The following is a 27,505-nucleotide window of genomic DNA, read 5'->3' as shown; positions in this document are numbered from 1 at the left end:
ATTCTTATAATAGCTCATAGTTGAGATTTTTGTTGACAGTTTGTTCAACCTTGTATTGTAGATTAAGCTATTCTAAATACAAGACTGTCACCTAGTACTAATGATGATAATTTAGTAGACTTCAACATTTTGTGATTTTCTTTGGATATATTTCTTAATTCAACCAGAAATAGTTTTTAAACCTTCTGAGACAGGTACAGTTTTTTCATCCTTATTACAATAGACCAATGATTTCACCTTTGTTATTTAACACGTAGGGCAATAGACTACTTTGTAGAAAGCATTAGCTGCATAAATACAGAGAGAGAATGAAAAATGTTTTCGTAAGTTAGAGGGAGCCAGATTCATAACCATCCGTCACTCGCTTGGGCAAGTAGCTGATAAACTCCATAGAAAAATAACAAACAGTGTGTCCCTGTATCTTGACTGGTGAAAATGAGATTCTTTCCCTGATTGATGTGAGTGGAGACGCTTGTAAAAATGCATTTCCAGCTGATTAGTTCAGAAGATGCCAATCTCACACAGTTTTATGACCTGCAGTCTACACGCCAGATGTACATTTGCTTTGTATAAAGTAACAAAGATGAATGACTAAATTTGAGCATTCCTCTTTGGCAACTGTGCTAAATATTGCCTGCAGGATGCCATAGAGGTGTAAAAGCAAACAAAGCAGAGCCCCCAAAGCACCTATTACAGCTTTTAACAATCAATAGAGCAGATATTAGATACCAGATTTTGATACAAACATAAGTTCGTTGAAACCAGATTGGCAATGCATGTTTCTATTATTAGACCTCTTAAGGTTGCAATCCTACATATGCTTGCCTGAGACATGCTTCTGAGTAGACATGAATATATATATTGAACTAGACAGTGTCTGGGGTGGGGCATAAGATTGGTTGGCTTAGGGGCTCCAACGTTGAAACAGAGCTCCAGGCTCAGAAACCATGCTCCCCAACCCCAACCCCTCATAGCTGGCACAACTGTAGACATATCGGCCTTTGCTAGACCTACCTTAAAATCTGCGACGGAGGAGGGGAGAGCCCGCGATGCAATTATCGCGGGCTGTCACCCTCGTCTAGATGTGAGACGCGATGCGCTGAAGGAAAGACCTGTTGCATTCCCCATTTTTTTTTCAATTTTAAAGGAGCAATGCGCACAAACGCTCGTGCGCTCAGGTAAGTTTTTTTAAAAAATTAATTTGATTTCCCTGCTCCCCCCACCCTGCGCCCCGTGCATGGCTTCTCCCGGCTACGCATGAGTAATTGCGCGGAGCCAGGAAAAGCTGCGGAATGGGCTACATGCTTGCGGTTTCGGGCTCAGCCCGGGATCGTGGGGAAAATCAGGCTTAAAGGGGTAGGCTATATCCCGGGGCAAGGGAGGGTTGATCCCTCCCTGAGCCCGGGATCCCCTGTGCTTCATCTGGATGCACAGGGGCGATCCCAGGTATCAGCCCGGGATATAAGCTGGTCTATCTAAGGCCATAGTGAAAAAGCTAATGAACTTTTCTTAGCAGAGTAGATGCATGTTGACAAAGCTTCCAGAAGTGTTTCCAATCCAGTTAATAAATATTTTTGTTTGATAGGCCAGTGTGTTACCCTTCTGATATTACATGTTCTTGTATATTTTAAAAATGAGCATGCCTACTCCTACATCTTTTGAATGTTGTTTCTGAAATAGCCCCAAAAGAAAGAGAATCCGCTGAGCCAGAGCACATATTCTGATGTGTGTAAATAAACACATAACAAGCAATAACATTTAGATGCTGAATTAGTCTGCTTTATGAGTCTGTGGTTAAATTATGTAGGGCTGTCTCTCTCTTTCACAATCACATTTTTAAAGATAGGTAAAAACTGCTTGCTCTCAATCATCACAGACTTATAAAATTCAGAGGTATTGTGTTTCAAATCTAGATGCACCTTGCAGTTTTTCCATTAGTGACCTTTTTTAATATTGGGGATTAACAGTGCAATCCTAAACATGATTACTCATAAGTAAGTCCCATTAAGGTCAATGGGGCTTACTCCTAGGTACATGGTTATGAGTTTGTAGCCTCAAAGTTATGTGGAGGTTGGCTTAGGGAGCTGGTAAAAAGGAAATGAAAGGGGAAAACTAGGTGGGTGTGGGTTGTTTTTACACACATAAATCATTAAGCTATTTATATTGGGGCCACAGTGTGAATGTTCTTCTAAGAGCAAGTTAATTAACCATGCTTTCATTGATGTCATTTAATTAAGTAGATAAGAATTTAAAAAAAAGCAATGAGGTTGCTGTGTTAAGTGATGTGTAGATCTAGAATGAGCAATCCTATGGTTCCTAGACAGCATCTGAGGGGTCATAGGATACTTTGGATTACCATCTCCAAGGTTGGAAACAGCACTCCAACCTTGGACCCAGGAATCCAAGCTCCTCACCCTACCCCTCTCAGTCAGTGCAGAAAGAAATGTGTCAGCTGCTCTCCAAAGTTGGGAAGCAACCTTGAAGAGGGGAAAGGGGGGCATTTCAGTGGGCGGGGAAGGGAGGAGACTGGGGAAACTAGGATAGGAGCAATCCTGAGGCCTCTCCAGCCTCCTTCCTTCTCCCTCCAAAATGCCATTTCTAGACAGGCCAAGAAGCCCATCTAGTAAAAAATGCAGGGTGGGAATACTGGGAGGCAAAAATCGCCTCCACTGTTCCTCCTGCTCTGCATACATGTTTGTAAGCTTCCAAGTTCAGCGGCTCACTATTAACGCAATAGGACAGTGCCCTAAATGATAAATAGGAGTAAAAAGGGACCTGCAACCTAAAGACACAAATAATGTGAGAAGCAAGCAGAATAAACAGACAAGCAGAATAAAGAGGATCGTGTCTTACAGATATCAGGTCAATTCTACATTCTGTTTTGTTTTCTAGTGCAGTGAGAAGAAGGCTTTGTTTTATTGTTTAAGGCATGTTAAATGGGGAAAGGTAGAACAAAGAAATAATAATTAGAGGATGAGAAGTAGGAAAGGTAGGAAAGAATGAGGGGAACTGAGGAGGGTTGCTGAAGGTATGACATCAGGTAGAGCTTTAGGCTTTGGTACAGACTAGTTAAGTGAATATTTATTTCAGCTCCCTGTAGCTGGTCAGGAGTTCTACTCTGAAATATTTATCATGGTGATGTGTAAATGGTATTACTTAATGGAAATGGCTTCTTCAGATGTTGCTTCAATATATTTTTAATGAAACATTGAAAGAAATACTCCCTCACATATAAATTGTAGTTTATAATGTACAACCATAGGACATAATATGAAAAAACAAAAAAATGAAAGAAATGAGCCAATTTTATTATGTACCAACCTTTTAAACTTGTGAGATTGACAGGATTTTGTTTTTGGCTAGGATAAAGGGGTGAGAGAAGGAATGAAGATTAAGTAGTATTTTATTCTCAGTTAGAAAACATGCAGCTGGAATTTACATTTTATTAAACTTTCAGCTAATGGCTACATATCTTTTTAAAGTTCATGATTAATTACCAAATTATACATTCCAGAGTCAATGGGTTTTAATCCATATCATATGCTGCACAAATGTACAAAATACCCAGGTGTGTACACAGTGTGTTTATATTAGCCAGTATTCATCATTAACTGATTTGCATTAGATATAATTTGCTCAACAGAGATTGTGTTCCCATATATTTCTTTTCATGTGAAAGAGCGGGTGAAGTTACCTGTGCTTGTAGCGATGTAGCCTTTCTTGTAAAGGAAAAAGAATCCATCTTCATAAATGTTCTTAAATATTTAAAGCTTACTTGCAGCTCAAATGCTTTAAATAGGCTCCAAGAAGCAGCCAAACAGGAGTTACCTGATTCTCTTTTCTAGAAAACCAAATAACCTCACATAAAAACTACTTTAAATCCCCATTGGAAATTATTTAATATTTATAAATCAGCAATATGTGTGCTAGCTATATCTGTGCTGGCACTGTAATGAAATTTTGCAGTGATTTGAAATGTGGCACATTTTGAAGACCTCAAATTGCAATAGTACTCAACAGCAATTCACAACATTTGTGGGTACTTTGTTGGCATGTCCACATCTGCAAGGAATCTGAAGTTCACTGTGGTTTTTGTAAGTTGTTTCCGCAGCATGAAGGTTGGCTTTTGGCTAGAAAATGGAGGCTTTGAGGTGTAGAACATTGTACATTGATGGTGCTATATAAATAAATAATAATAATAATAATAATAATAATAATAATAATAATAGAACTTGTATTTCACCAACTACTAGCTGTATTTCTACAGTTAGGGTTTTCTTTTGTATGTCTTCATTGTATTATTATTTTGTATTTATTTTTGTTTTTATGTGTGTAGCCACTTCTATTGTGTTTCTGTTATTTATTTTCTTTAGCATTTTTTGTTTGTTTAATTGGCAAAAGTATCACCTGCAACATGGACCCAGTTCCACACTGCTTTCAAATACTGCTTAATACAAGATCTGCCCTTTATTCCTTGGGAAGGCCCAAAATAAAAGTATATTTAAATGTCTAAACCAGTAATATTATTGCTTATGACTTACAATGTGAAAACTGCTGAGTATGACAATCGTCTTTAATTGCTCATATAGGGAGGAAAGAATAGGAAGAAGTATTGTTCCTTTTCTTCTGGCTTTTTGTCTGTAGATGGATTAATTGACTGCATGGATCCTGACTGCTGTTTGCAGAGTTCCTGCCAAAACCAGCCCTACTGTCGTGGACTGCCTGACCCACAAGATATCATTAGCCAAAGCCTGCAATCACCATCTCAGCAAGCTGCTAAATCCTTTTATGATCGGATCAGTTTTCTTATAGGACCAGAAAGCACCCATGTCATTCCTGGGGAAAGCCCTTTCAATAAAAGGTGACTGCATCATTGCTGTATGAAGTCTAAAATGATATATTAAGGGGCTTTTTTTTGTCATTCTGACAGCTAGATTCTATTTCAAAGGTGGTGGGAAATTGCAAAATTTGAGACTTTGTTTAATTTAATGATTGTAGGACTGCATCATACAAAACTTCAGACAATGGTATTGCATTACAGAGTTTTTATTGTGCTGTGGTGTCTGGGTTCTAACAGGGCATTCCATTAAGGATTATATAAATCTTCATTGACCCAGCTGATTTGGGTTAGCACAGTTGGAAGTGTATCAAAGTGATGAAAATGCCTCAGAAGGGAAGGCAGTGATGCTCTTTTAAAGCTGAGCTCAGTAAATAATATAAATTATGAATTAATGTAATAGAACTGTTAACTGCAGGACAGTATGATTGCATAAGCTGTTTGCTTGGTGCTTTGCAGAGCAGTTATATACCTGAAAATAAGCTAGTAACTGAAAGCAGGTGTCCTGTGCCTTACTGAGTGAAAGTAGATGATTTACACTGGGACTCCTGCGTCTGCAGTAATTTAGCTGCATTAATGTAGTTGGGCACAGCAGTTGATTAAAAGTTGTTACACAAATGTTCCTTATTACTCTTTTAAATTCTGTGCTTTGCAGCCCCTGCAGGTTTACAGATTGCCTAAAAATTAATTGGCAAAACACTTTTCTTTAGGGAAGTGCAAAAGATGGGAGGTTTAGAAGGAAAGCCTTGAGTTTATAATTTTAAAACCTCATTGCTAATTTATTAATTTTGCACACTGATCCAAAGTGTTTGGGTTGTGTTTCAGAAAGTCCCTTTATATGCAATCAAGGGATTGTGCATGGTAGTGAGGTGCATCAAAGAGCAGCCCTCTCCTCCCTTGGTATATCATAAATGGCTTTTAAAATTCATGGAATTTAAGAAGATTCACACAGTGCTGCTGTTTGGAAAAATAAAATAAAACTCCTACCAGATATTAGAGCTGCTCTTTACCTTTCTCACTGGCTTAAAACTAACGTATTTGGTCCCAATGAAACCTACCATCATGTGAGTGAGCTTGAGTTTGCAACGTTAGCAAGGAAGATACAAAAATTCAGAACCCTAGGGGCAGTATCCAATAGTAGTCCTTCCCAGACTGTTCTGTGTAGGAGTACTCCCACTGAATTTAATGGGAGTTACTTCTGAATAAACATTCCTAAGGATTGCACTTAAATCACTGTAGAGGCAGTAAATAATTTCCCATATTACCCAGCAGCAAGCCCAGATTTTCAACTGAGTGTGTATCGATAAACTGTAGTCAATAATGGACTTTTTTGTATGATACAAGTGTTTGCCACGTTCTGACTTCACATATTTAGGTGTACATTAAAACATCTCAGGCAGATAGACTGTGTATTAGTAAGAGTTTGAAATGAGACAAGGTTTCAAGATTATGTGATACTGTAACATAACAGGAGGAGTGTGCCTCTTTGCACTGGTGTGCAAGTGCTAATTTTAGATAGCATCAAACACTCTAATTTTGCATCTTTCCCTACAGTCTTGCATCTGTCATAAGGGGCCAAGTATTGACAGCAGATGGAACACCACTAATTGGAGTTAATGTCTCCTTTTTACATTATCCAGACTATGGATACACGATCACTCGTCAAGATGGAATGTAAGTTTGCTGGGCAGCCTTTAGATTGGAATGCTGAGAACGTAATGGGGTGCTGAGAATGTAATTTCTTGTTCACAAGAAAAGTTGTTCCCTATACATGGGCACAAAATGTAAGGGCAATTGCTTCAGACTAAGTCTTGCTAACTATTTAGCAGAGTTTTTGTGTTTTAGTAAAATTATTATTATTATTATTATTATTATTATTATTATTATTATTTACATTTATAAACTGCCCCATAGCCAAAGCTCTCTGGGTGGTTTACAATACTTAAATACTTCTTACATTTGTCAGGAAATATGCTTGGGTAAAGAAAGAGACTAGTTTTTCCTCACAACTTCAGGCATATTACTAGTTTGATTTAATTTTAATTTCACTGAATGGTATCTTATAGAAATCAGAATCATTAAATCTAAATTTTATATGACTGTAGGCAAGATATAAACTTAAGGTATCTTAATGAGTATCTGGTTTACATTAGGTTTGACTTGGTGGCAAACGGTGGTGCATCTTTAACCCTGGTATTTGAACGATCACCATTCCTTACTCAATACCACACGGTCTGGATTCCATGGAATGTCTTCTATGTCATGGACACTCTTGTCATGAAGAAGGAGGAGAACGACATTCCCAGCTGTGATCTGAGTGGATTTGTGAGACCAAATCCTGTCATTGTATCATCACCTTTATCTACCTTGTTCAGAATTTCTCCTGAGGACAGTCCTATTATTCCTGAGACACAGGTACAATACTACTTAAGTCAAAATATCTCTTTAAAATAATTATAATGTATTTCAAAGGAAAAAAATAGTTGAATATGGTTAATAAGGTAAGATACGCAGGTAATTTGTATAGCTCTTATGTAAGCATAGGCTTGACCTTAATACTGCTTGGTATTTTCAGTTGCCAAGTAAGCTCACATTGCCTTAGAAGATCCTGATGTTCCTATGCTTTATTCTGACTTCTTGAAACTTCAGAGCAATGTCATACCTGTTTGTTTGTGCTGATTGCCCTTTATTCCTTTTATTACATATAATAATGCCAATTATGCCAACATGATATGGTTTACCATAAAGGACTTTGCATATAGAAATAAACAATATCCCCAGAACTTCATCTGTGGTTGCCGCTTTCACAGAACTGTTTACTTCTCTGAGTAGCTGGATGAATGGAATTAGGAGGTTATAAATCTGGTAAAATCTTGGAGGCGCCTGAAAACTACAAATGTTATCCATGGACGCAAAATGGAAAGCAATATTGGATTAAACGGCATTTGAACATTAAGCTGGGCCATAAACAGGGGCCCTCCATTTTATTTATTTATTTATTTGACTTGCAGTGCCTATTATTAAACACAGCATATTCCCGAATTCTTTAAGAGAGCACTAAATATCATTGTAAAACTTTCTGATTTGGGGAAAATCTGAAAAAAAACGATATAAAAGGAGGGGCCCAAATATTTTATTGGACTGTCTCTCCCTAAAATCTGTACTTCGTATTTACTGCATATTTTCCTCACTAAGTTTACTGAAGTATTTTATTGTTTAGTTATTACTGTGTTATACCTATAAATTCTGGCTGAATTTACTATACAGGCTAGTAGCAAGCTGCAAAGACCAATCTTATCACAATTTCAGCTGGCCATACAAGGATCATTAATTACCAATTTCTGCACCTCTTCCCATCTTCTTCATGCCTTTGTCTTGTGCAGCTTTGAAAAGAAATGAGTTTTAAAAGCCCTGTGTATGTGTAGTGCATGGGAAAAGCTCTTCTCAGGAGATTTCCACAGGTTGCTTTTTTATTTATTTATTTATTCATTCATTTATTTATTTATTTATTACATTTACATCTCACCTTTTTTCCACCAAGGAACCCAAGGCGGTGTACATAATCATCTTCCTCTCCAGATTACAACAACAACCCTGTGAGGTCGTTTGGGCTGAGAGTCTGTGACTGGCCCAAAGTCACCCAGTGGGTTTCCATGGCTAAGTGGGGACTAGAACCCAGATCTCTCAACTCCCAGTCCAACACTCTAACCACTACACCACACTGGCTTTTGCTTCCTTGCTCTTACTGCTTCCTTAATACCAAGCTCCACAGAGGTGATGGGGGAGAATTGTGCCTGACACTTCTTTCCCTCTTCCTCTTCTTTAACCTTCTGAGCTATTCTCCATGAAAACAATTAAATGATAGCTAATAGTTAATGTGCTTGAAAGGAATCCTCTTGTGCTCCTCTTATCAGGCAAGCCTCAAACAAGCCCTCAGGAGAGGAGTGAATTACCATGCAAATGTGCCTGTTCTCCCCCAGCTGTCTTGCTCTTTCTACACTGACCTTGCTATTCCTGGCATATTACCTGTAAATGCTTCTGAGCAAGCCTAGAGCATGAAGGGAGGCAACATCTTCAAATCATTCCTTGAAATTCATGAAAAACTTTGGTGGGGGCAGGGAAGCTTGCCAGGAAAAGAAAAGTTCTCATTCCTGGTCTGCTGGCAAAGGGGTTTGTCAGTGCCTAGTTATATGCCTACAAATCTCCCATATGTGACAAGGAGTCTATAACGGAGAACTCAAACCACGTACGGATCAGATCACTCAAGAAAGAGCCGAATCACAGATTACAGGTCAAACCGCACGCACATCATGTGCAGAACGATCTAGAAAACATCAATCCATTTCACAAATGGGGAACGCTGGCTGCTGGTCCCAAGAGCGAGCAGTAAATCCTTGACAGAGAACTTAAATCACAGGCAGAGCAGATCACTCAAGAAGATGAGCCAAGCCAGACCCTAAAGTTTAAGGCACACAAATGCATTCTATTATCAAAGAATTAAGCAGGTAAGAAACATTTACTTATTTTATAGGTGCATATTTCACACACACACACGTACACCCTCATAATGTTTCGTGAACATGACAGGCAAATGAAGCAGAGACATTCTTGCATGTATGCACTCTGTTTCTCTCTACTGCGTGCGCACACATTTCAATAGTTATTCTGTCCCTTGTAGTATGGGAATCTTTTCATGATTATCTCCATAGTGTTTACTGTGGAGGTTAAATGTGGCATCTCAAAGCATGTTTAAGAAAATGTGTGACTACTTAAAATATACCTGTAATAATAGAGGAGTCATTTGAAATTGGTTATAATAAGAATTTAAGAATGTAAGGTACTTGTCAGCATAATGTATCCGATAGCATATTGCAAAAGCAAGAGTAATTTATTAATATGACATTAGGGACTCATGTAATCTTATTTCAGGGGCTCAAAACATTCTAGGAAACTTGGATTTTAGACTAAGAATGCCCTCATTCCATTAACATGGTGAAGTGGAAGGGGGTGAAACATAATCAGGGCTTGATGCAGACTGAAAGCCTAAAGAAAAACACAGAATAATTAAGCAGGAGCTAGCTTTATCTCTCACTATTCTGCCTCTGCGTTTTGCTACTGCAGCTGAGATCAAAAGTTAGTTTCAAAATACTACCCATGGCAAGATAGCTTTGATATTTGGCAATAGCTGATGAAGTGTCTCAAGTTCATGTCTAGAAACAATTAAAATTAATAATTTACAAGACATGCATTAAAGTGTTTTGAAAGAAAAGATTGTGGGGTTTTTTTGTGGGGGTGGTGGGAGAGATATGCAGGTGATGTGATGCACATGGTGCAGCATCCCATAAAAAACAAATGACCACTAGTAGCATACCCAGTTCATAATTTTTATAGGTCTACATTTTTATAGCTTTAAAAAAAAATTAAACATTTTTTTTTTTAAAGAAGTGAAACATTTCGGTATAAAACACCAGCTTCAGTCACAAAGAAGTGTATAGCACCATACCATTTATAAACTAGGCCAGAACCAAACCAGAACAGGCCAAACCTCAATGAGGCTGCAAGACAAACACAAAAGGAGAGAATAATCTCAGGATGCTATAAACTAATTTATTGCTGAAAAGCCCGATGCGTTTCTGCCTCTTGCTTTTTATTATGCCTTCTTTGAGGAGCTGTAACAATACATATATAAAGCAAGAATGAGCCAACTCAATAGCATCGGGCTTTTCTTCATTTATAGCATCCTGAGATTATTCTCTCTTTTTGTCTTCAAACCTCAGTGAGGGAACATAGATTAACAACCAACACTTATATTCAATAGCCAATCAATCAAACATTGCCTCCTTAATCTTTCTCCTTTGGAGGCTCCGTTCCACTGTTAGCACAGAGATCTTCACTAAGGTTGCTCTACTAGCATGTTCCTCCCTCATATGCACGCATTTCATTACGCTGAATATCTGACAAGTGCTCCTTATATCTTTTTATAAGAAGTCTTCCAGTTTCACCAATGTAAAAGGAGTTACTTTCCAAACACTCAATTTTATAAATAGCTCCGAGTTAAGTATAGGAATAGTAGAAGTTACACATATCTAAAAGGATATATAGTATACCAGGGTTAAGCGTTAATCTCTGATGCACCATAGATAATATTAAATCTTCTAAACTCTCAATAAATTCAGTAATCTTGATAAATCAATACAATTTTTTATTTCATAAAAATACATTAAATTTCTTGAGAGTGAATTGTGTAATTTTGAAAAGAAATGATCAAGCAGGACAAAGAGAGGGTGTGTGTGTGAGGTCTTTTTAAACCTTTATTCCCTTTTGGTTTTCTTCTAATTCCGTTAACATGAATCAGCAACATTTTGCACCATTTGAAAACAAGCTGGGTTTCTTTGAAAACTGATTTGGCTGTAGTGGAAGAAAATAGTCAAAATGCTCCTTTGTTGTTCTTCTGAAATTTGGCCATTAAATACATAAACCCTAGGTAGTATAATAGTTGGAATGTGAATCCTATGAAGATTGTGCCAACATGCTCATGAAGCACATTAAGTGTGGAGCTAATCAGTATTAGTTGAGATTGCCTGCTTTAGTGCTTTCAGCATTCATGATATCATTTACTGCATTACAATCATGTTGTTGCATACATGATCCAGAGCCCCTTTCTTCAGCCACACATAGCCCATGCCCGGTCCAAATGGCAACAGTAGCTCTGAAATGGAGGATATTGCTCAGCCCTGTAAAACCCTTGCTTCTAGTTTTTAAAGGAACACCTAACCAAGGCTATATCTTTTCTGCCCTTTCAGTCAGAAACAGTGAAACTTTAAACATTTTTCTTGCAATGGATCTCAATAATAGTTCAGAAGAACAGAGATCATCACTCCAATTTTCATCTATAAGTTGGATCCTGAAAACCCCAAGGAAGAGGAAGCTCACAGCAAGGAACTTTCCTGTTTCTTTCCACCTCCCCCGCATGCCCCAAAGGCCCTCCAGAGGGTCAGGGAACTCTCTTGAAAAGTTTGGGCTGAGGCTTGGAGAGTTGTAGTGGCAAGGGAGAATCGCCCAAAATCTTTGCACCCACATCCCATCCTACACTGTTCAGGAGTTCCCCTGACCCTTCAGGAAAGCCCTTTGGTGAGCTGCAGTATGGGTTTCATTCCACCTGTCATTCTTAGGACCCAACCCACAATTTGAGACAAATTTATCTCATTTATCCTTATTCCAGCAACCTAAAGTTATTGGATTCAAATAGGTGGGGGCGGGGAAAGAGTGATGTCTTTGTTCCATCAAAGGGAACAGGAAGCATATGATGATAGAGAATGGTTTACATTGCTCCCTGTTCATGGCAGCACAACTATTTATAGATCTCACAAATCAGTCCAGAACAAATCTGAAACCGAAATGATGACTCTCACCCACCAGCTCAGGTTTTTGAGTTGGTGGCCACTATGTGGCGTTAACCCAGCATAGCTTTATCTTCCATCTGTTCTAAGGCAGCCTTCCCCAACCTGTTGCCACCCAGATGTGTTAAATAACAGATCCCATCATCCCCAGTCAGCACAGAGCGGTAGGAGTTATAATAAAACACATCTGGGTGACAGCAGGTTGGGTGTTCAGACACCTCTAGGAATTGTGCTTTTTATTTTTCAAAGGTGCCATAGAGCCCAGAGATTAGATTTATAGTTATCTTATTAGAAATCTTTTCATCTTAATGAGGATGCTTGGTAGCTTTACAGCTAAAGCTTTAGCTTCCTGTCTTTAGTGGTGTGATTTTTTTAAATCCAGTTGGAAGTCCTGAATGAAGTAAAGATGATTGACTATCTTAATCCATGAGAGGCAGAAACCCATCTTGTCTTACTATCACCCACACACTCTTCTCAGGGAAGAAAGGCTCTAAAAAGAAGATTGAATCATTGCACTTTTGTGATATGAGAAAGGAGTGAATATTGATCAGAATGCATGAAGAAGCTTTCCCTTTAGGCAGTGATCTAGCTTGAGAAAGAAAGGGGAAACATTCCTGTTTTGAACATCTTCATAGCAAATTGCTAATGTAAATACTCCCATTTTCTGAAAGCAATATTGTGAAATGCCACATAAAACAATATCATTTTAGTCATTAGAACTAAATTCCAAAATACAGTAATTAGAAGCAACAAAATCAAACATGCTTATGTTTGGAATTTAAGTTGTAAAGAAAAGCAGCTCATCTATATAAACCAGTGATGTGACATTCCACTTTTCCAGCTGTGCTTCTCCATGTATGCTTTCCTGCTAATAGTGAAATTTGTCCATTATAAGCCTTTAAATGCTCATTCCCTTTTTTGGTGGGCGGGTGGAAAGAGTGCAGTTGGCGGGGAGGAATTGGCCTCCCGACTGCCTGAAGTTGATCAGTCCTGATGTGTTAGTGTTTCTTCAGTGTGTCTTGTTAGACAAACATGCAACCTTTGGGCAAGTACAATGTTTTCCCTTTTCTCTCCCAAGTCTTGTGAGTCTCCATTTTACTCCTTTTTCCTTCTCCTGCCCCCAATAGTCAGTCAGCATTTCATTGCCCCTGAGAATGCTCTGTCCTTATTGGGCTATGTTTGGGAGGTATGCCCACTTAGTTCCCCCCACCCCACCCACATGAGCACACACACACAAAGTTTGTTTGTTCTTCTGCAAACCTTGGGTTTTCCTCAATCTTCCCAACACGTCTCTCTTGCGTGTGTATGGTTTTGGCTACATGAAGCAAGTGGGCCACTTGAGAGTGTTCGGATGCAAGGCCTATGCTCACATCCCAGAGCAGAAGAGGACTAAGCTAGGTGACAGAGCCATTGAAGGGGTCCTGGCGGGATATAGCCCCTACAGCAAAGGCTACAGAATCCTCATTCCATGAGACTGTAGCATCATAGTCAGCCGAAGTGTGCAGTTTGACGAGACTGCAAGGCCCGGGACTATGGAGTTCATAGAGGTGGATCTAAGTGCACCTGACAGCGGAGAAGGGGAGCCCAAGGCATTCAAGCAAGATGAGGGGGCGACCAACATGCCCAAAAGCAACAGCGAGGCCAGCGACACCGAGGAGCCCAACCTGGAGGCAATAGAGCAACAAGAACCCAAGAGGTCGGAGAGGGCTACTAAAGGGGTGCCACCAGCCAAATACGGTGACTATTACTTCACAGCCAAGGCACAACAGGTCCAAGAGCCAGCGAGTTGGGAGGACATTGCCCACCTACCTAAAGATGAGGCAGACAAGTGGAGGAAAGCAGCTCAGGAGGAGATGGACTCATTACATGAGAATGAGACCTGGACCATGGCCAAGCTCCCACTCAATCGCAAGGCAATTGGCTGCAAGTGGACTTTCAAAGTGAAACGCAATGCAAGCGGCGAAGTGGAGCGCTACAAAGCCAGGTTAGTAGCAAAGGGATACTCTCAAAAGTATGGGGAGGACTATGATGAAACTTTTGCCCCAGTAGTAAAACACACGACCATCAGAGCCATGCTGAGCATAGCAGCCAGCAGAGAGATGCAAGTCAAGAATCTAGACATTAAGACTGCATTCCTATACGGTAAGATAGAAGAGGACCTGTACATGATGCAACCGCCAGGATTTGCAGATCCAGAAGGGGCGGGGAAAGTGTGTAAATTGCACAAGAGCATCTATGGACTTAAACAGGCAGCCAGAGCCTGGAATGAGAAAATTAATGGAGTCTTAGTAAACCTGGGTTTCACCAAAGGGAAAGCAGACCCTTGCCTCTATACCAGGCAGAAGGGGGGCAGATGGACATACGTGTTGGTGTATGTGGACGACTTAGTCCTGTGCTATGAGCAGGAAAGCTACAGCACAGAAATCATGCTCAAGTTGAGGCAGAACTTTGAGATTAAAGATCTGGGTCCAATATCACATTATCTTAGCATACAGGTCGAGAAGGGGAAAGGCAGGAGCTTTCTCCTTAACCAAAGACAAAAGATCGAAGAGATGCTGCTAGAGTTTGGAATGGCAGAGGCGAAACAGGTCAAGACTTCCATGACCACAGATCATCTGAAGGGTCGAGGCGATGACACTCCACTACCGGACAACCAGCAGTATCGAAGGGCGATTGGTAAGCTGTTATTCATTGCAACAGTTACCAGGCCAGACATCGCTGCAGCTGTGGGCATCCTGAGTAGGAAGGTGGCCAACCGATCTCAGCGTGACTGGAACGGAGTGAAGCGTGTGATGCGCTATCTGAAAAGCACTGTGGATGCAAGGCTAAAACTGCCAAGAGGCACATCCATGGGACTGGTCGGGTTTGTGGATGCAGACTGGGCAGGCGACGAGTCAGACCGTAAGTCTACGTCGGGAAGCCTGTTCATATACAATGGTGGAGCCATCAGTTGGGCCAGTAAAAAGCAGGCGGTTGTAGCCATGTCTTCCACAGAAGCGGAATACGTGGCAGCGGCCAGTGCATGTCAGGAGGCGATTTGGCTCAGGCAATTACTCACTGACATGGGGCTGGTGATCACTCAAGCCACAGTGCTACATGAGGACAATCAGGGGTGCATAAAGCTGGCATCGAGTGAGAAGCTGAGACCACGGACGAAACACATCGACATGAAGCATCACCTGATAAGAGACCTAGTAGAGCAAAGAGTGATTGAGCTAAAGTACTGTCCAACCGAAGAGATGGTGGTAGATGTGCTGACAAAACCCCTACCAGGGGAACTGCACCAGCGGCACCTGATGGGCATAGGACTGATGCAATGACCTATTTGGATTGGCGCAGTGCCCTGTGGCCTTCGAGAAGGGGTGTTAGCAGAACTCAGGCTACAGGTCACTGACCTGAGGCTAAAGGGTTAACAAACACCTACAGGGTGGGAAGGGATTGCTACAGTGCTTGTCTTGCTACTTCCTGTCTCCTCCCTCCTCCTTCCTTCTTCTCTTTCTGCTGTTTTACCCACCTGCATGGTGTGCTGACCACGATGGGGGAACCAAGCCATCCCATCGTAGGATATAAGTTAAATGTTGCTAAGTAAAGTTTTCTTTCAAACCACCTGGAGTGTTTCTATTGTCTGTACGCATGGCTACTCACAGGAAACTGATTCGGTCGACAACAGTTTTGGCTACATGAAGCAATAGCACTCACAGCCTGAATGTCAGAAGCAGAAGGAATGATTTCTACTTATTTGTATCATGCTTTCAGTCCCTTCAAGGTGAAACCCTGGATGGCACCATAAAGTTTTGGCTCAAGATTTACATCTTTAAGATGGCTGTGGGCTTGTTATCGCATCTTCCTGATGATAGGAATAATAGTGCTTGGATGAAGTCTGTTCCCCAATGTCAGGTTCTGTTCTTCAGCACCACCTGGCAGCCGCAGTGCACCTTGCCGGCTGCAGAGTAGTTGCAGGACCCAGCCCCGTATCAGCAAGCACTCCCAGATGGGCTGATGTAGACCAGCTGGGAGTAGCCAGGAGAGGGCTATTGCCACAGCAACATGGTCTCCTGTGCATGCTGTAGCCCGTTCCTGGCTTCCTACGATTCCAGACCTTGCTTTCTGCTTTGCCTGACCATGCCTTTTGCCTCTGACCCTGCTTGAACCCTGCTTGTCTCTGGACCACGTCTTTTGCTTCCGGCCCAGCTTGGACTCTGTTTTGCCTTTGGACTCTGAACTCTGCTTACCTCTGGACCTCGCCTTTTGCTTCTGGCCCTGCCTGGACTCTGTTTGCCGGTTCCACCGCCATCCATCCCGGCGTTCCTGCACTGAGGCCTTGCTGCCCATGCCCTGGACCCTGACACCCAAAAAACTTGTTGTATTAGCATGTCACCCTTAGCTCTTTTAAAATTATATTTGACTCTCTGTTAATACTAATAAAGCATAGACTCTGGGACATCACTTTTCTGGATCTTTCTATTTGTGTGTGCACAACTTGCTCAACTAGTTCCTTAGGCATTTTTATTACAATTATTTATGCCTATTTTAAGAACCTTTTCCCTGAAGTGCTGCCATACTTTCCCTGTTAGTATTAATGTTTGGTATATAATGGCTGACTTACATTACAATAAAATTGACGATGAGTACTCTTTTAGGAACCTGCATGTTATTAAATATTGGAGGGCTTTTATTTTTGCTAGATTCAAGGTGTTACCTACTCAAATGCTCTGGGGAAGATATGTTGGTGTTTCCCTATCCATTTCGGTCTGCCCTTGTAGTAACCAGGAAGCAGAATCTATTTCTCTTTGGTAATTTTTATGCTAGAGATAATCAGCAAATGATTGCCCCTTTACAAAACAACTATCCGGAAGATCACCCCAATTTTATGTTAAACACTTGCTGACAGACACAATCGCATGATAATATTAAAAGTTAATGCTAAAAACGTTAAAAATAATGTTAAACATGTTCTGTAAACCGCCCAGAGAGCCCTGGCTATGGGAGCGGTATATAAGTGTAATAAATAAATAAATAAATAAATCTCAAAGGTGAAAAAAAATCGGCTAAATAAACTACTTCCAAGTTAAAAATCCCATTAGTAGTGACCATTTTTTATCATTGGCATTGAGAACAAGGACAGATTAACTGTCTGCATCTGGAAGGATACTTTGGGGGATTGTTTGCTATTTTGCATATATGTATATCCAAGCTGATGGTACTTATGTCACTATACTTTGCTTTGTATTGCTTTGTTTGGTTTTACTTCTGATCTGTTGGCCATAATAAATAAACGGATGGAGTGGCTGCCATTTAGCATTTCAGTTTTAGACATATAGCATGAACTAAAAAAAAAAGTTCCCAAGATATTCCTGTTTATTTTATTTTTTAGAATCAATCTGATATGTGCATTTTGTAAAGTATCAGTATATTGAATAAATAAATGAGATGGGGGAAATCCACGATGGTTGCAAGTTTTCAATTAAGAGATTATGGGTTGTATTCAGACCTGCTTCCATGTATAGATGGCTCCTTCCATTTGCAAAAGGAGATTCCCACTCCACTACCTAGATGCTCCCATGATAAGAGGGGGAAGATTATTATTTTCCCTTCCCTTGTAGTCCCCAGCATTACATTGCATGCTTTTCTGAAGGGTCCCCGAACTTTCTGGAGCAGAATTTGGAGGACATAGAGGCTGCAGGAGGGATGGCTAGTCTCTCTCCAGCCCTGTAACCAGCCAGTTGGCGGAGTTCTGATCTGCATAACTCTGGATTCAGTCCTATATAAATAATGGAGTATAAAATGGAATACTGAATAAAACATTAACTGATTTAGGGGGGAAAAGGCATGTAACAGCCAAGGCTTTAAAGGAATCTTCTCCAAAACCTATCAGCCAATATTCTCTATTGACTGTAACACTGGAGATAACTTTAAACACCAGTGAGAGACTGTGCTTAGAAAAGCAATTAACAAAGTTGTTTGGTTTAAAATCTTCATCAAAGGTGATTTGACCTTGATTTGTATTAATATAATGTTACATTTTTAGCAGATTTTATTAGGTAGCCCATACTACTCCCCATAGTTTAACGAAATACATAGGGACAATAAACACAAATGCTGGTGTTGTAATTATGCTTCCATCAGCCTCATCCACACCTAGTAGAAAAATCCTAAAATGCAGAAATATTAGGCTAAAACTTTACAAGAAAATAAATTAACATCATATACATTAGGATTATTTGATAAGATTGTTCTAACAGATATTATTCTTTCATCTGTGTCTTGCTGACTGCTGCTACAATTGTAACAGCAAAAAATTGGCACAGGATTAAAACCAGCAACTCTCAAACCAAGCATCACTAAGCTTTGGCACAGGGCACAAAAGTTAGAAGTTACTATATTAGCGAGGGAAAGATGCGAGGCAAACGATGAAGCTGTTATCAACATATGGCACCTTCTGATTGATGCCTGTAAAAACAACAATATAGCCTAGATATAAATGTTTAGAATTGTTTCTCAGTTCTTTAATGCTCTTTTAAACGTTTAAAGCTTTTTCCTCTCTCAGTTTTGAATTGTGATAGAACCCATGCTTTCTGTTGTTGTTCCTTTTAAATAAAAATATAAAGAAGATATTAAAAAAGAGAAGGGGGAATAGATTTGGCTATCGGGCGGTATAGAAATGTAATAAATGAAAGGAAAAAGACGAGAGAAATAAAAGAGAGAATGAGCTGCATTTACTAATTTTCCAATCATCTTGGAAGAGCTAGACTGGTTTTCCATTTCTTGACAGTGGGGTCTAGAGGTTGCAGGCTTCTGGCTGCCTATGTGTTTTCTGTCCAGTCATGGATATCCTTATATTCTGGGATTGTTACGGTGATGCACCAGTCTTTCTACACTTTGTGTTTTTGTTTCAGATACATTGTGCCCTTTCAGATGTAACAACCATGGCTTGGTAAACCTTCTTTTAGGAAGCCAGGAATGAACAATGGGCTGCCTGCTCCTCCCTTGCCTCTTCCCTCTTATCATGTGATGACTTCTTTCAATCTTTCTTGATTTACTAACCATAGTCTCAAATCAGAATCAAACTATGACCTAAGGTTCTTAGAAAACTCTGGTTTAAACAGACCAGGTTCACAGTGCTAAAGCTGGTGCACAAAATAGTGGGGAGTGTGCAGGCCAAATGCTTATCCTGGCTTCTTAAACCATAGTTTTGGAAGTTGGGAACCAGCCCATTGTCTTTTGGAGAACTCAAATTAATAATATTTTGTATGGGAGGGAGAGGAGTTATTTCTTAGAAAGTGCAATCATTACTATTGCAATTATTCTTAGCCAGCATGGTCAGTGGTGGGCATCGCTGAGATTTGAAGGACACCAGGTTGGAAAACACAGCTGCAAGGAATATATGTAAAAAACATTTCCATATATTCACCCTAACAAAATTACTAAATCGTTATTCAAAAGTTTAGATAATGAGCCCAAAATTGGTTAAACAATGGCATCTTCCTGTAGAAAATATAGCTCTGATACCGTTTCGAATCAGTGACATGCAGCAACATTGTCACAAGCTCAGGTGAATTCACATATTTTTGTTCTGTGTTTTAGGTACTACACGAGGAAACAACAATCCCAGGAACAGATTTGAAATTGTCATACTTAAGCTCCAGAGCTGCAGGATACAAATCTGTTCTTAAGATCACCATGACGCAGTCGGTGATACCATTTAACTTAATGAAAGTTCATCTCATGGTGGCGGTGGTGGGAAGACTTTTCCAGAAATGGTTCCCTGCATCCCCAAACTTGGCTTACACATTCATATGGGACAAAACTGATGCGTATAATCAAAAGGTCTACGGTTTATCTGAAGCTGTTGGTAGGTTTTATTTGTGTTGGGTTTTTTACTTGTTTGTGTTGCCTAGAAAATAACAGTGGGCACTGATCATTGGCAGTACATTTTGTAGAAAGGTATTTTCAATAATGATGTGTAACAATATTTATGTTTACACAATGGCCCCATTCAGAAGACACCTTAAACCACGGCTTTAACTATGGTGGTTAAGCCAGAAAGCCGGGCTGTGTTCAGAAGACTCCTTAAACCACGGCTTTGACCACAGTGAATAAGTCTTTTTGCCTTATTCCCCATGGTTAAAGCCATGGTTTAAGTTGTCTTCTGAACACAACTCGTCTTTCAGGCTTAACTACTGTGGTTAAAGCCATGGTTTAAGTTGTCTTCTGAACACAACTCGTCTTTCAGGCTTAACTACTGTGGTTAAAGCCATGGTTTAAGTTGTCTTCTGAACAGGGCCAAACAGTAAATGTAGGAAAGGAAAAGATGACAAAGGAATTATATTTGTTTGTAATTATCACATCTGACCAAACAAATATCTAGAAGTAACAGAATTTGAAGGATTGTGTAGATCAGATCTGAAACAGAATAACATGAAGGGAAAGGAACAAACCCTACTCGCTGAAAGAGTTTTAAACTGCCTGTGGTGCTTTCAAAAAACAAAATGTTGTTAATTGCCTTAAACTGCTGTTAAACATCTGATGTTTTTCAGGGGAGCATCAATATATCGTGTATATAGAGCTTCAAGCTTTAATCAGGCAGTACAATTAATTGACTGCACCTTTAGTTGAAGATTAAAAATTGCTCTCTAATTAATTGGCAAAGTAAAGCCTGGGCCTTGTGAGTCTTGAGATATATGTCACTGTGCAGGCCACACAGGAGCTGATGAAGCTTAAAGAGGTTTTCTTTCTAGTTTGTGTCTAAAGCAAAAACAGAGTAAAATGGCTTAATATCCTTCTAATAGCAAGTAATGCAGGCCATTTCAGTGGACGGTGATCAGCTGAGATCTGTGTCAATATGGGTCGCACCCAAATTTTTCATTACATAAACAGAAGTAGAGTTGTGCTCACAAAATGGGTCCTTCTGTGAGCGTATCTCTTTTTACATGTATGGAAGCTCTTTCCGTTCATGCGGCGAAAACACTGAATACTACATGCATGTTTTAAAACCTGCACCTTCAGCTATACTGATGAATCTTGAACTTACTTATTTTGAAATAATTTCTACAATGGTAAGCCCTGTTAAAGTCTTATGGCGTTTTAAAGGCCAACAAATTTACTATGGCATATGCTTTTGTGGACTAGAGTCCACTTCATCAGATGCACGAAGTGGATAATTTAGTCCACAATAGTAAATTTGTTAATTTTTAAGGTTTTTATTTTATTTTTGAAACAAGGGAACTGTAAAGGATTTGGAAAATAAATTTAAAAATTTAGTAAGTGTGCCCTGTATAATGACTATGACTGCGTTGAGATGACATGATAACCCACAATGGATTAAATAAGCCATGATGGGTTACCCTTTAGCTATATCGAGAACCCTTATACTACTTTAGCGATACTGAGAACACTTAAAAGGCCTATATGCCAGCAGTGACTATGGTGGGAAATGTGCAACTGAGGTTTTTGAGGGTACGTTGGGTGCCTCCCTATGAGAGGCATCGGTGTGTGAGATTTTGTCCCATTCCTTCAAACTTCCAAGGGTTATTTGTGCCATTCCCTTTTTGGTGCACATGGGGGTTTTGCTCTTCTGTGTGTATCGCGCAGAGTTTTGTGTATATGGTGCATCGGCTGCCTCCCGGTTAGGAGCGGCTGTGTGAAGTTTTGTCCCAATCCTGCAAATTTCCAGCGCTTTAAAGCCATCACCACCTGGGTGATGGTGGAAGCACTGAACAAAGCCCCTGTGCTTTACCCCACACCTCTCCTCTCTCATTGGGATATTGAGGAAGGTTAAAATAGGCTGCTGTGATGTTGCCAATGGGTGAAACGGTGCCACTGCTCAGGCAGGAGGACTGCCGGGGGGGTGGGGAGGGAGGTGACTCAGATTAAAAACAGTAGTTTAATAAGATATGTGCAATAGTTTGTCTGATCATGTAGGGGATAACATGTGAGTAATTTATTAATCCATCGTGGCTTAAAGTGATGTCCAGACCCAACTTATATGTCCTATAATAAGATTAGAAATGTAAGCAAATTAATTCTCAGTAACAAAAAATGTAATCAATTTGAAACTGGAAAAAGTCATCATTTTATCTTTATTTCTAGTATCTGTAGGTTATGAATATGAATCTTGTTTGGATCTAACACTGTGGGAAAAACGGACAGCCATTTTGCAAGGCTATGAATTGGATGCATCCAACATGGGTGGCTGGACATTGGATAAGCACCACGTATTGGATGTTCAGAATGGTAAGTTCTTTGAGTCTTACGGTGCAATACTATACATGTTCTACTCAGAAGTAAATCCCATTATGTTCAGTTGGAGTGCTCTCAAGTAAGTGTGTAAAGAATTGTAGCCTAAATGTTATGATTTTATCTAATAACCTTTCTTCAATTATTATGAAATATATATATAAAAAATCCTTCATCTTAATTCATGGTGAATTTACATACAATTTTAGCTTGACCAGGGAATTTCCCCCTCCTCATATTATATGAAAATACTATGCTGTGTCTATATCCCACTTCTAAGCAGGCATATTCCCATAGAACAGTGCTAGGCACAACTACCCTGATTTATTCTGATTATCTTTCTCTCGTTGTATTTTTTCATCAGCTGCACCCCATGCAAACAAATGGGTGTTTTGTTTTTTTAAAAAAAGTCCAATCATTTGCAGGGTGGAGGTATTTTGTACAAATACGTTCTTGTAGAAAATGGTTTTTTTATCTCACAACAGAAATGCCACAGTTGCTTATACCAAACTGGTGTTCAGGAAACATGCATCATCCATGCTTGTCCCCACATTAGTTCTATTCACAGCTAGAAAGAAACTAAGAGATGGCAATAGCACTACCAGTAAGTTGATCCCCTGTGCTTTGAATGCTGCCACTCACCTGATTCTGTCTGTTTCCATCCTCTTTTTCATTCCTTATGTTGCTTCTTTCTTGCTTAACTTTCCTTTGGGCGGTATCCAGTCCTGCCCTTCTGCGTGCAGGGCCCACCACCACATTTGTCCTATATGCAAACTCTGCCAATCTGTCCCATTCCAGGCAGAAATGAGTGTTTCTGCCTGTTTCAGTTTTCCCCCAGAAGCATTAAATCACCTTTGCTGTGCACGAGAGATGGATGGCACTTACGCCACAGAGTCACTGTTGGATACTGCCCTTTGCTCTCTTTACATATCTTCATTCTCTTGCTCTACTGCATCAGCCTTCTTTCCCCCCCCCCTCCTTATTTACCTCCTTGCTCCCTTCATTTCATCTTTCCAATTTCATGATTTCTGCTTCAGTCTGGGTGGATTTAGCCTCACTGTTGCTTATCAATGGATTGCTCTCTCTTGAATGATCTCACTGCGATTGTTTCCTTTAAAAGTGGAATAAAACCTTTTCCCTGGTGTTCTCTGCTTGACCAGTTTTCTCCAACCGTCTTTCTCCACCACCTTCCCTTTTTTGTGATGTCTTTAGATTAAGCCCCAGTTCATCTGTACTCAGCCATAACTGCTGTTAGGAGAGAAATTAGTATGACCTTACCTCCTGGCAGCAAATGGCTAAGATCAGCCCCGCTGCTTCAACATATGTACTTAGCGTCTTGTTGCTCAGCAGCGAAGTAATGGTGCCCTTCACAATTTCTCCCTGATCTCTCTTTCCACACCAGGCCTGTGGCTGAGAATGAACTTTTTTTCTTCTCCAGTCCATACCCACTGAGCCTGGGGCTTGGCATAGGGGGAGACATGTGGCTTCCAATGAAAAGAGTAGCCTGGCATCTCAGTATAATGCTGCAAGCAGACAGCAAAATCGAATCAAACTCCAGTCATGTTGGAGAGGCATTGCGCAAAAGTGCCCAGTGATTTTTGCTGCTAAACTATGATTATTTGGACTCAGGTTCCTTTAAATCTGTCAGACTAGCTTCCAAGTCAGAAGTGTCATTTAGAAATGAGAAGATGATTTGGTTGAAGCTTCAGGGGGCTTTTAATTCAAACAGGTTAAAGATGCTAACATATGTTGGGACTTTCCATAGTAGTATGGCCACAGCCACAAATGTAATGTAACCAAGATAATATTTTTGTTTACTTCTATCTTCAAAAATACATTGCAAGCTACATGGATGTAATGATTCTGCCAGTTTTAGAATGAAATGTGGCTGTTATTTAGCTACAGAAACAAAAATGCATAGAAAAATTATTTGAAATAAATGGGAATTTATTAGCAGTGAAATCCTATATGTGTCTATTCAAAAGGAAATCCCATCACTTCCAGGTAAGTGCATATAGCATTGCAATTGCAAGAAAATTAATGACAGTTGTCCTGACTGGATAGTAGAAGTTAGGGGAGCTGAAAGAAGTTATGTAAAATTTAAGATTAGCAAAGGCTTGTGATTGAAATGTTATGCCTACTACTACTTTTGAATAGGTTCTGGGCATAACTCATTATAGAGAAGAAAGACGTCCAATTGATTCAGAAACATATGGAAGCCAAAGAACAACTAGAAGCTAACTAGGGGCTGATTCACATGTTTCTTGATTTATCTAATATGGGATTAGTTACCATACGGAGAGATTTTATCATGTGACTATAATACGTGTCAATGGGAGGCAAAGGTTAGAAGTGAAAAGTGTACCATTGATAGCTACCGTTTCAGCTTGCCCTGGGAACTGGCACCAAACAAGTAAGGATGAAGCGTTATGGTATTTCTGTGTTTGTCCATTCCTTCATTTTTTCTTGTTGAGTAGATTCTGTTCACACAGTGAGTCAGCGATGTGCTTGAATTTATGCTCAGGAGACAGTTTGACAAGTAATGACTTTTCAAAGTGATGCCTGTCTAATTGAATAAATGAAGTGGCTAGTTGTAATGTCAGGGTAGATGAGCTTGGGAAATTTATTCACAAGGGAGCAAAGACAGTGACAGGTGTTTATACGGACACCCTGAATCACTGCAATAAATATTCTAATGTTCATCTTTCCCCTCTGTAGTAATAGAAGAGAGATGTGAAGGGGTAATTTTTCAAAGTAATGACAGAATAAATCAGGTGCCACAGTGCTGAGTGCTGACTTGTATGATACCTCTGATGAAAATGATAGAACTCAGCTTTTTCAGCAAAATTATGGTTTCCTGATTGTCATAAATGATGTAATCATAGGAGGGGGGGTTTCAGCTTCCATTAGTACATTCTCATTCTAACTGTTCATGGGGAAATGTATTCCATGTGCTGTTACGATGCAGCCTTATTTACGTGGCTTCCCTTTTCTGTTTTCATAAGCCATTTTCATTTTCCCACATTTTATAATGTAGGCTTTTTCTGGCAGTTACCTCTCTGAGATTGCATGGCGTTGGAAAAGTAATTGGTAGAGCCCTAAAAAATATGATATCCTTATGGGAAATATTTGCCCATTGAAATTCAACTTGAAAGTAGCCTTGGGGTGGAGAAAGTGGTCTTAAAACTTCGTAAATGTACTTTAATCATTATTGTGGGAGCACCAGCATTGCCTTTGAAATGCTGCACGCTCAGTCAATAAAACAGGTATTGCTTATTCAGTACAAAACTGTGACATGTGGTTTGCATGGATTATGCCACATTGAGATTTACTGTGGAACAATAATAGCTGGCAGTTCTTGCAGCAGACCTTGATTGAGTCATTGATTTGGATAATAATGAGGATAGTGGTCATGTCTTACGGAATATAGTTCTAGCTGTGAAAACCTAACATTAGGCACAGATATTGCTTCCCCACATTCCCTGTGAAGGCCATAAAAAATGATGCCGGCAAAGTACTTTGTCTTTTCCCAATGATCATTGATGCCTTACAGCAGAACTAGGTTTAAAGGGCAGGTGGCCTGCCAAAACATTTTTGTTGTGTTTGACATATGAGTACAGAACTGCAGATACATTATAGAGGCAGACTGTGCGACCAAAAGTAAATTATTCTTGTACATTCTATAAGGCAGTTTTGCAGCGTGAAACTGAAGCTGACAGAAAACTTCTTTACAATCATGGTTTCCTAGTATAAGGTTGTTGGTATATATATTTGCAGTTTATTCTAACAGAAGAATGAATCTATCACTCCAGTTCAACATTCACACCGGTCTAACAGGAGGAAATGTGCATGCAAATAGGTGCTGCTCATTTTCTTTCCAGTCCATAAGAAGAGCCATGATGGATCAGACCAAGGATCAATCTAGGTCAGCATTTTAATCCCACAATGGCCAGCCATGCCCATGGGAAACCCTCAAACAGCACCTCCCTGCCCATGTTGCCCAGCAACTGGTGTACATAAGCATACTGCTTCTGATACTGGAGGTAGCAGATCACCCTTGGGACTAGTAGCCATTGATAGATTTCTATTCCAGAAATTTGTCTAACCCCCCTTTAAAGCCATCCAAATTGGTAACCATCACTACATTTTGTGCTAGTGAATTCCATAGTTTAACTATGTGCTGTGTGAAGAAGTACTTATCATAGAATCATAGAATAGTTGAGTTGAAAGGGGCCTATAAGGTCATCGAGTCCTCCTTTTATCTGTCCTGAATCTCCCACCAGTCAGTTTCATGGAATGATCCCAGGTTCTAGTATTATGAGAGAAGGAGAAAAATGTTTCCCTTTCCACATAATTTTGTACAACTCTGTCATGTCTCCCCATACTCACATTTTTTCCAAGCTGATGTAACCTTCCTTCATAGTGGAGTGGCTCCAGCCCCTTGATCATTTTTCTGTGTGGAAGGTGAGGAGCATAGAGTTGGTTACAGTTCCCAAACAGACAGTTGATACTTTTGAAGGCATTCATTCATTGCATTTGCAAAGCTTTGATTCTTGGAGTGAACATTTCAGCCCTGAGAAACACATGCACAGCACCTCCAAGTTCTATTGAAATCAGGAGGACTTACTTTTGAGTAGATGTCCATAGAATGGAGCAGTAAGTCTGGACATAAAATATTTTTGTTTGCTTTTTTTCTTTATATGAATGTATTCAAAATGTTTTGTCTAATTATGGTTGCTCTGATTATTTACTGACTTGCTTGTAAACATGAATGGTTGAGGGCAAGTATATTCTGATATATGTTCTCGAAGTCATACTCATGGACTGGAATTAAAAGGGCCATGAATGGGACTGCCGCATGTACAGTGGTCTTTTATAGCCCGCTCCCTGACAGCAGCTCCCAAAATTTATGGATATCAGGGGAGCAGCAAGAGTGGTCATCAGTGTGCACCTTGCGGATTTCAGCACTTGTGGATAACCACATTGTGGAATGGTAAATTTACTTAGAAGGTAAATAAATTCAAAGCTTGTC

The 27,505-nt window shown here is 39.9% G+C and overlaps 1 protein-coding gene across 1 annotated transcript in view; it reads left to right on the top strand.

The window, feature by feature from the left end:
- TENM3 (teneurin transmembrane protein 3) overlaps window positions 1-27,505 on the top strand; it is a 177,359-nt gene that overhangs the window by 98,991 nt on the left and 50,863 nt on the right. The window contains exons 13-17 of the mRNA XM_063136114.1: window positions 4,645-4,861; window positions 6,392-6,511; window positions 6,991-7,252; window positions 19,822-20,089; window positions 22,327-22,470. Coding sequence (XP_062992184.1) covers window positions 4,645-4,861; window positions 6,392-6,511; window positions 6,991-7,252; window positions 19,822-20,089; window positions 22,327-22,470 — 1,011 coding nt within the window. The remainder of the gene's footprint in view (window positions 1-4,644; window positions 4,862-6,391; window positions 6,512-6,990; window positions 7,253-19,821; window positions 20,090-22,326; window positions 22,471-27,505) is intronic.

This window comes from Elgaria multicarinata, chromosome 10, assembly GCF_023053635.1.
Source record: "Elgaria multicarinata webbii isolate HBS135686 ecotype San Diego chromosome 10, rElgMul1.1.pri, whole genome shotgun sequence".
Lineage (NCBI taxonomy): Eukaryota > Metazoa > Chordata > Lepidosauria > Squamata > Anguidae > Elgaria > Elgaria multicarinata.
Note: the sequence above shows the minus strand (reverse complement) of the source record. Positions and strands in the feature narration are given on the sequence as shown.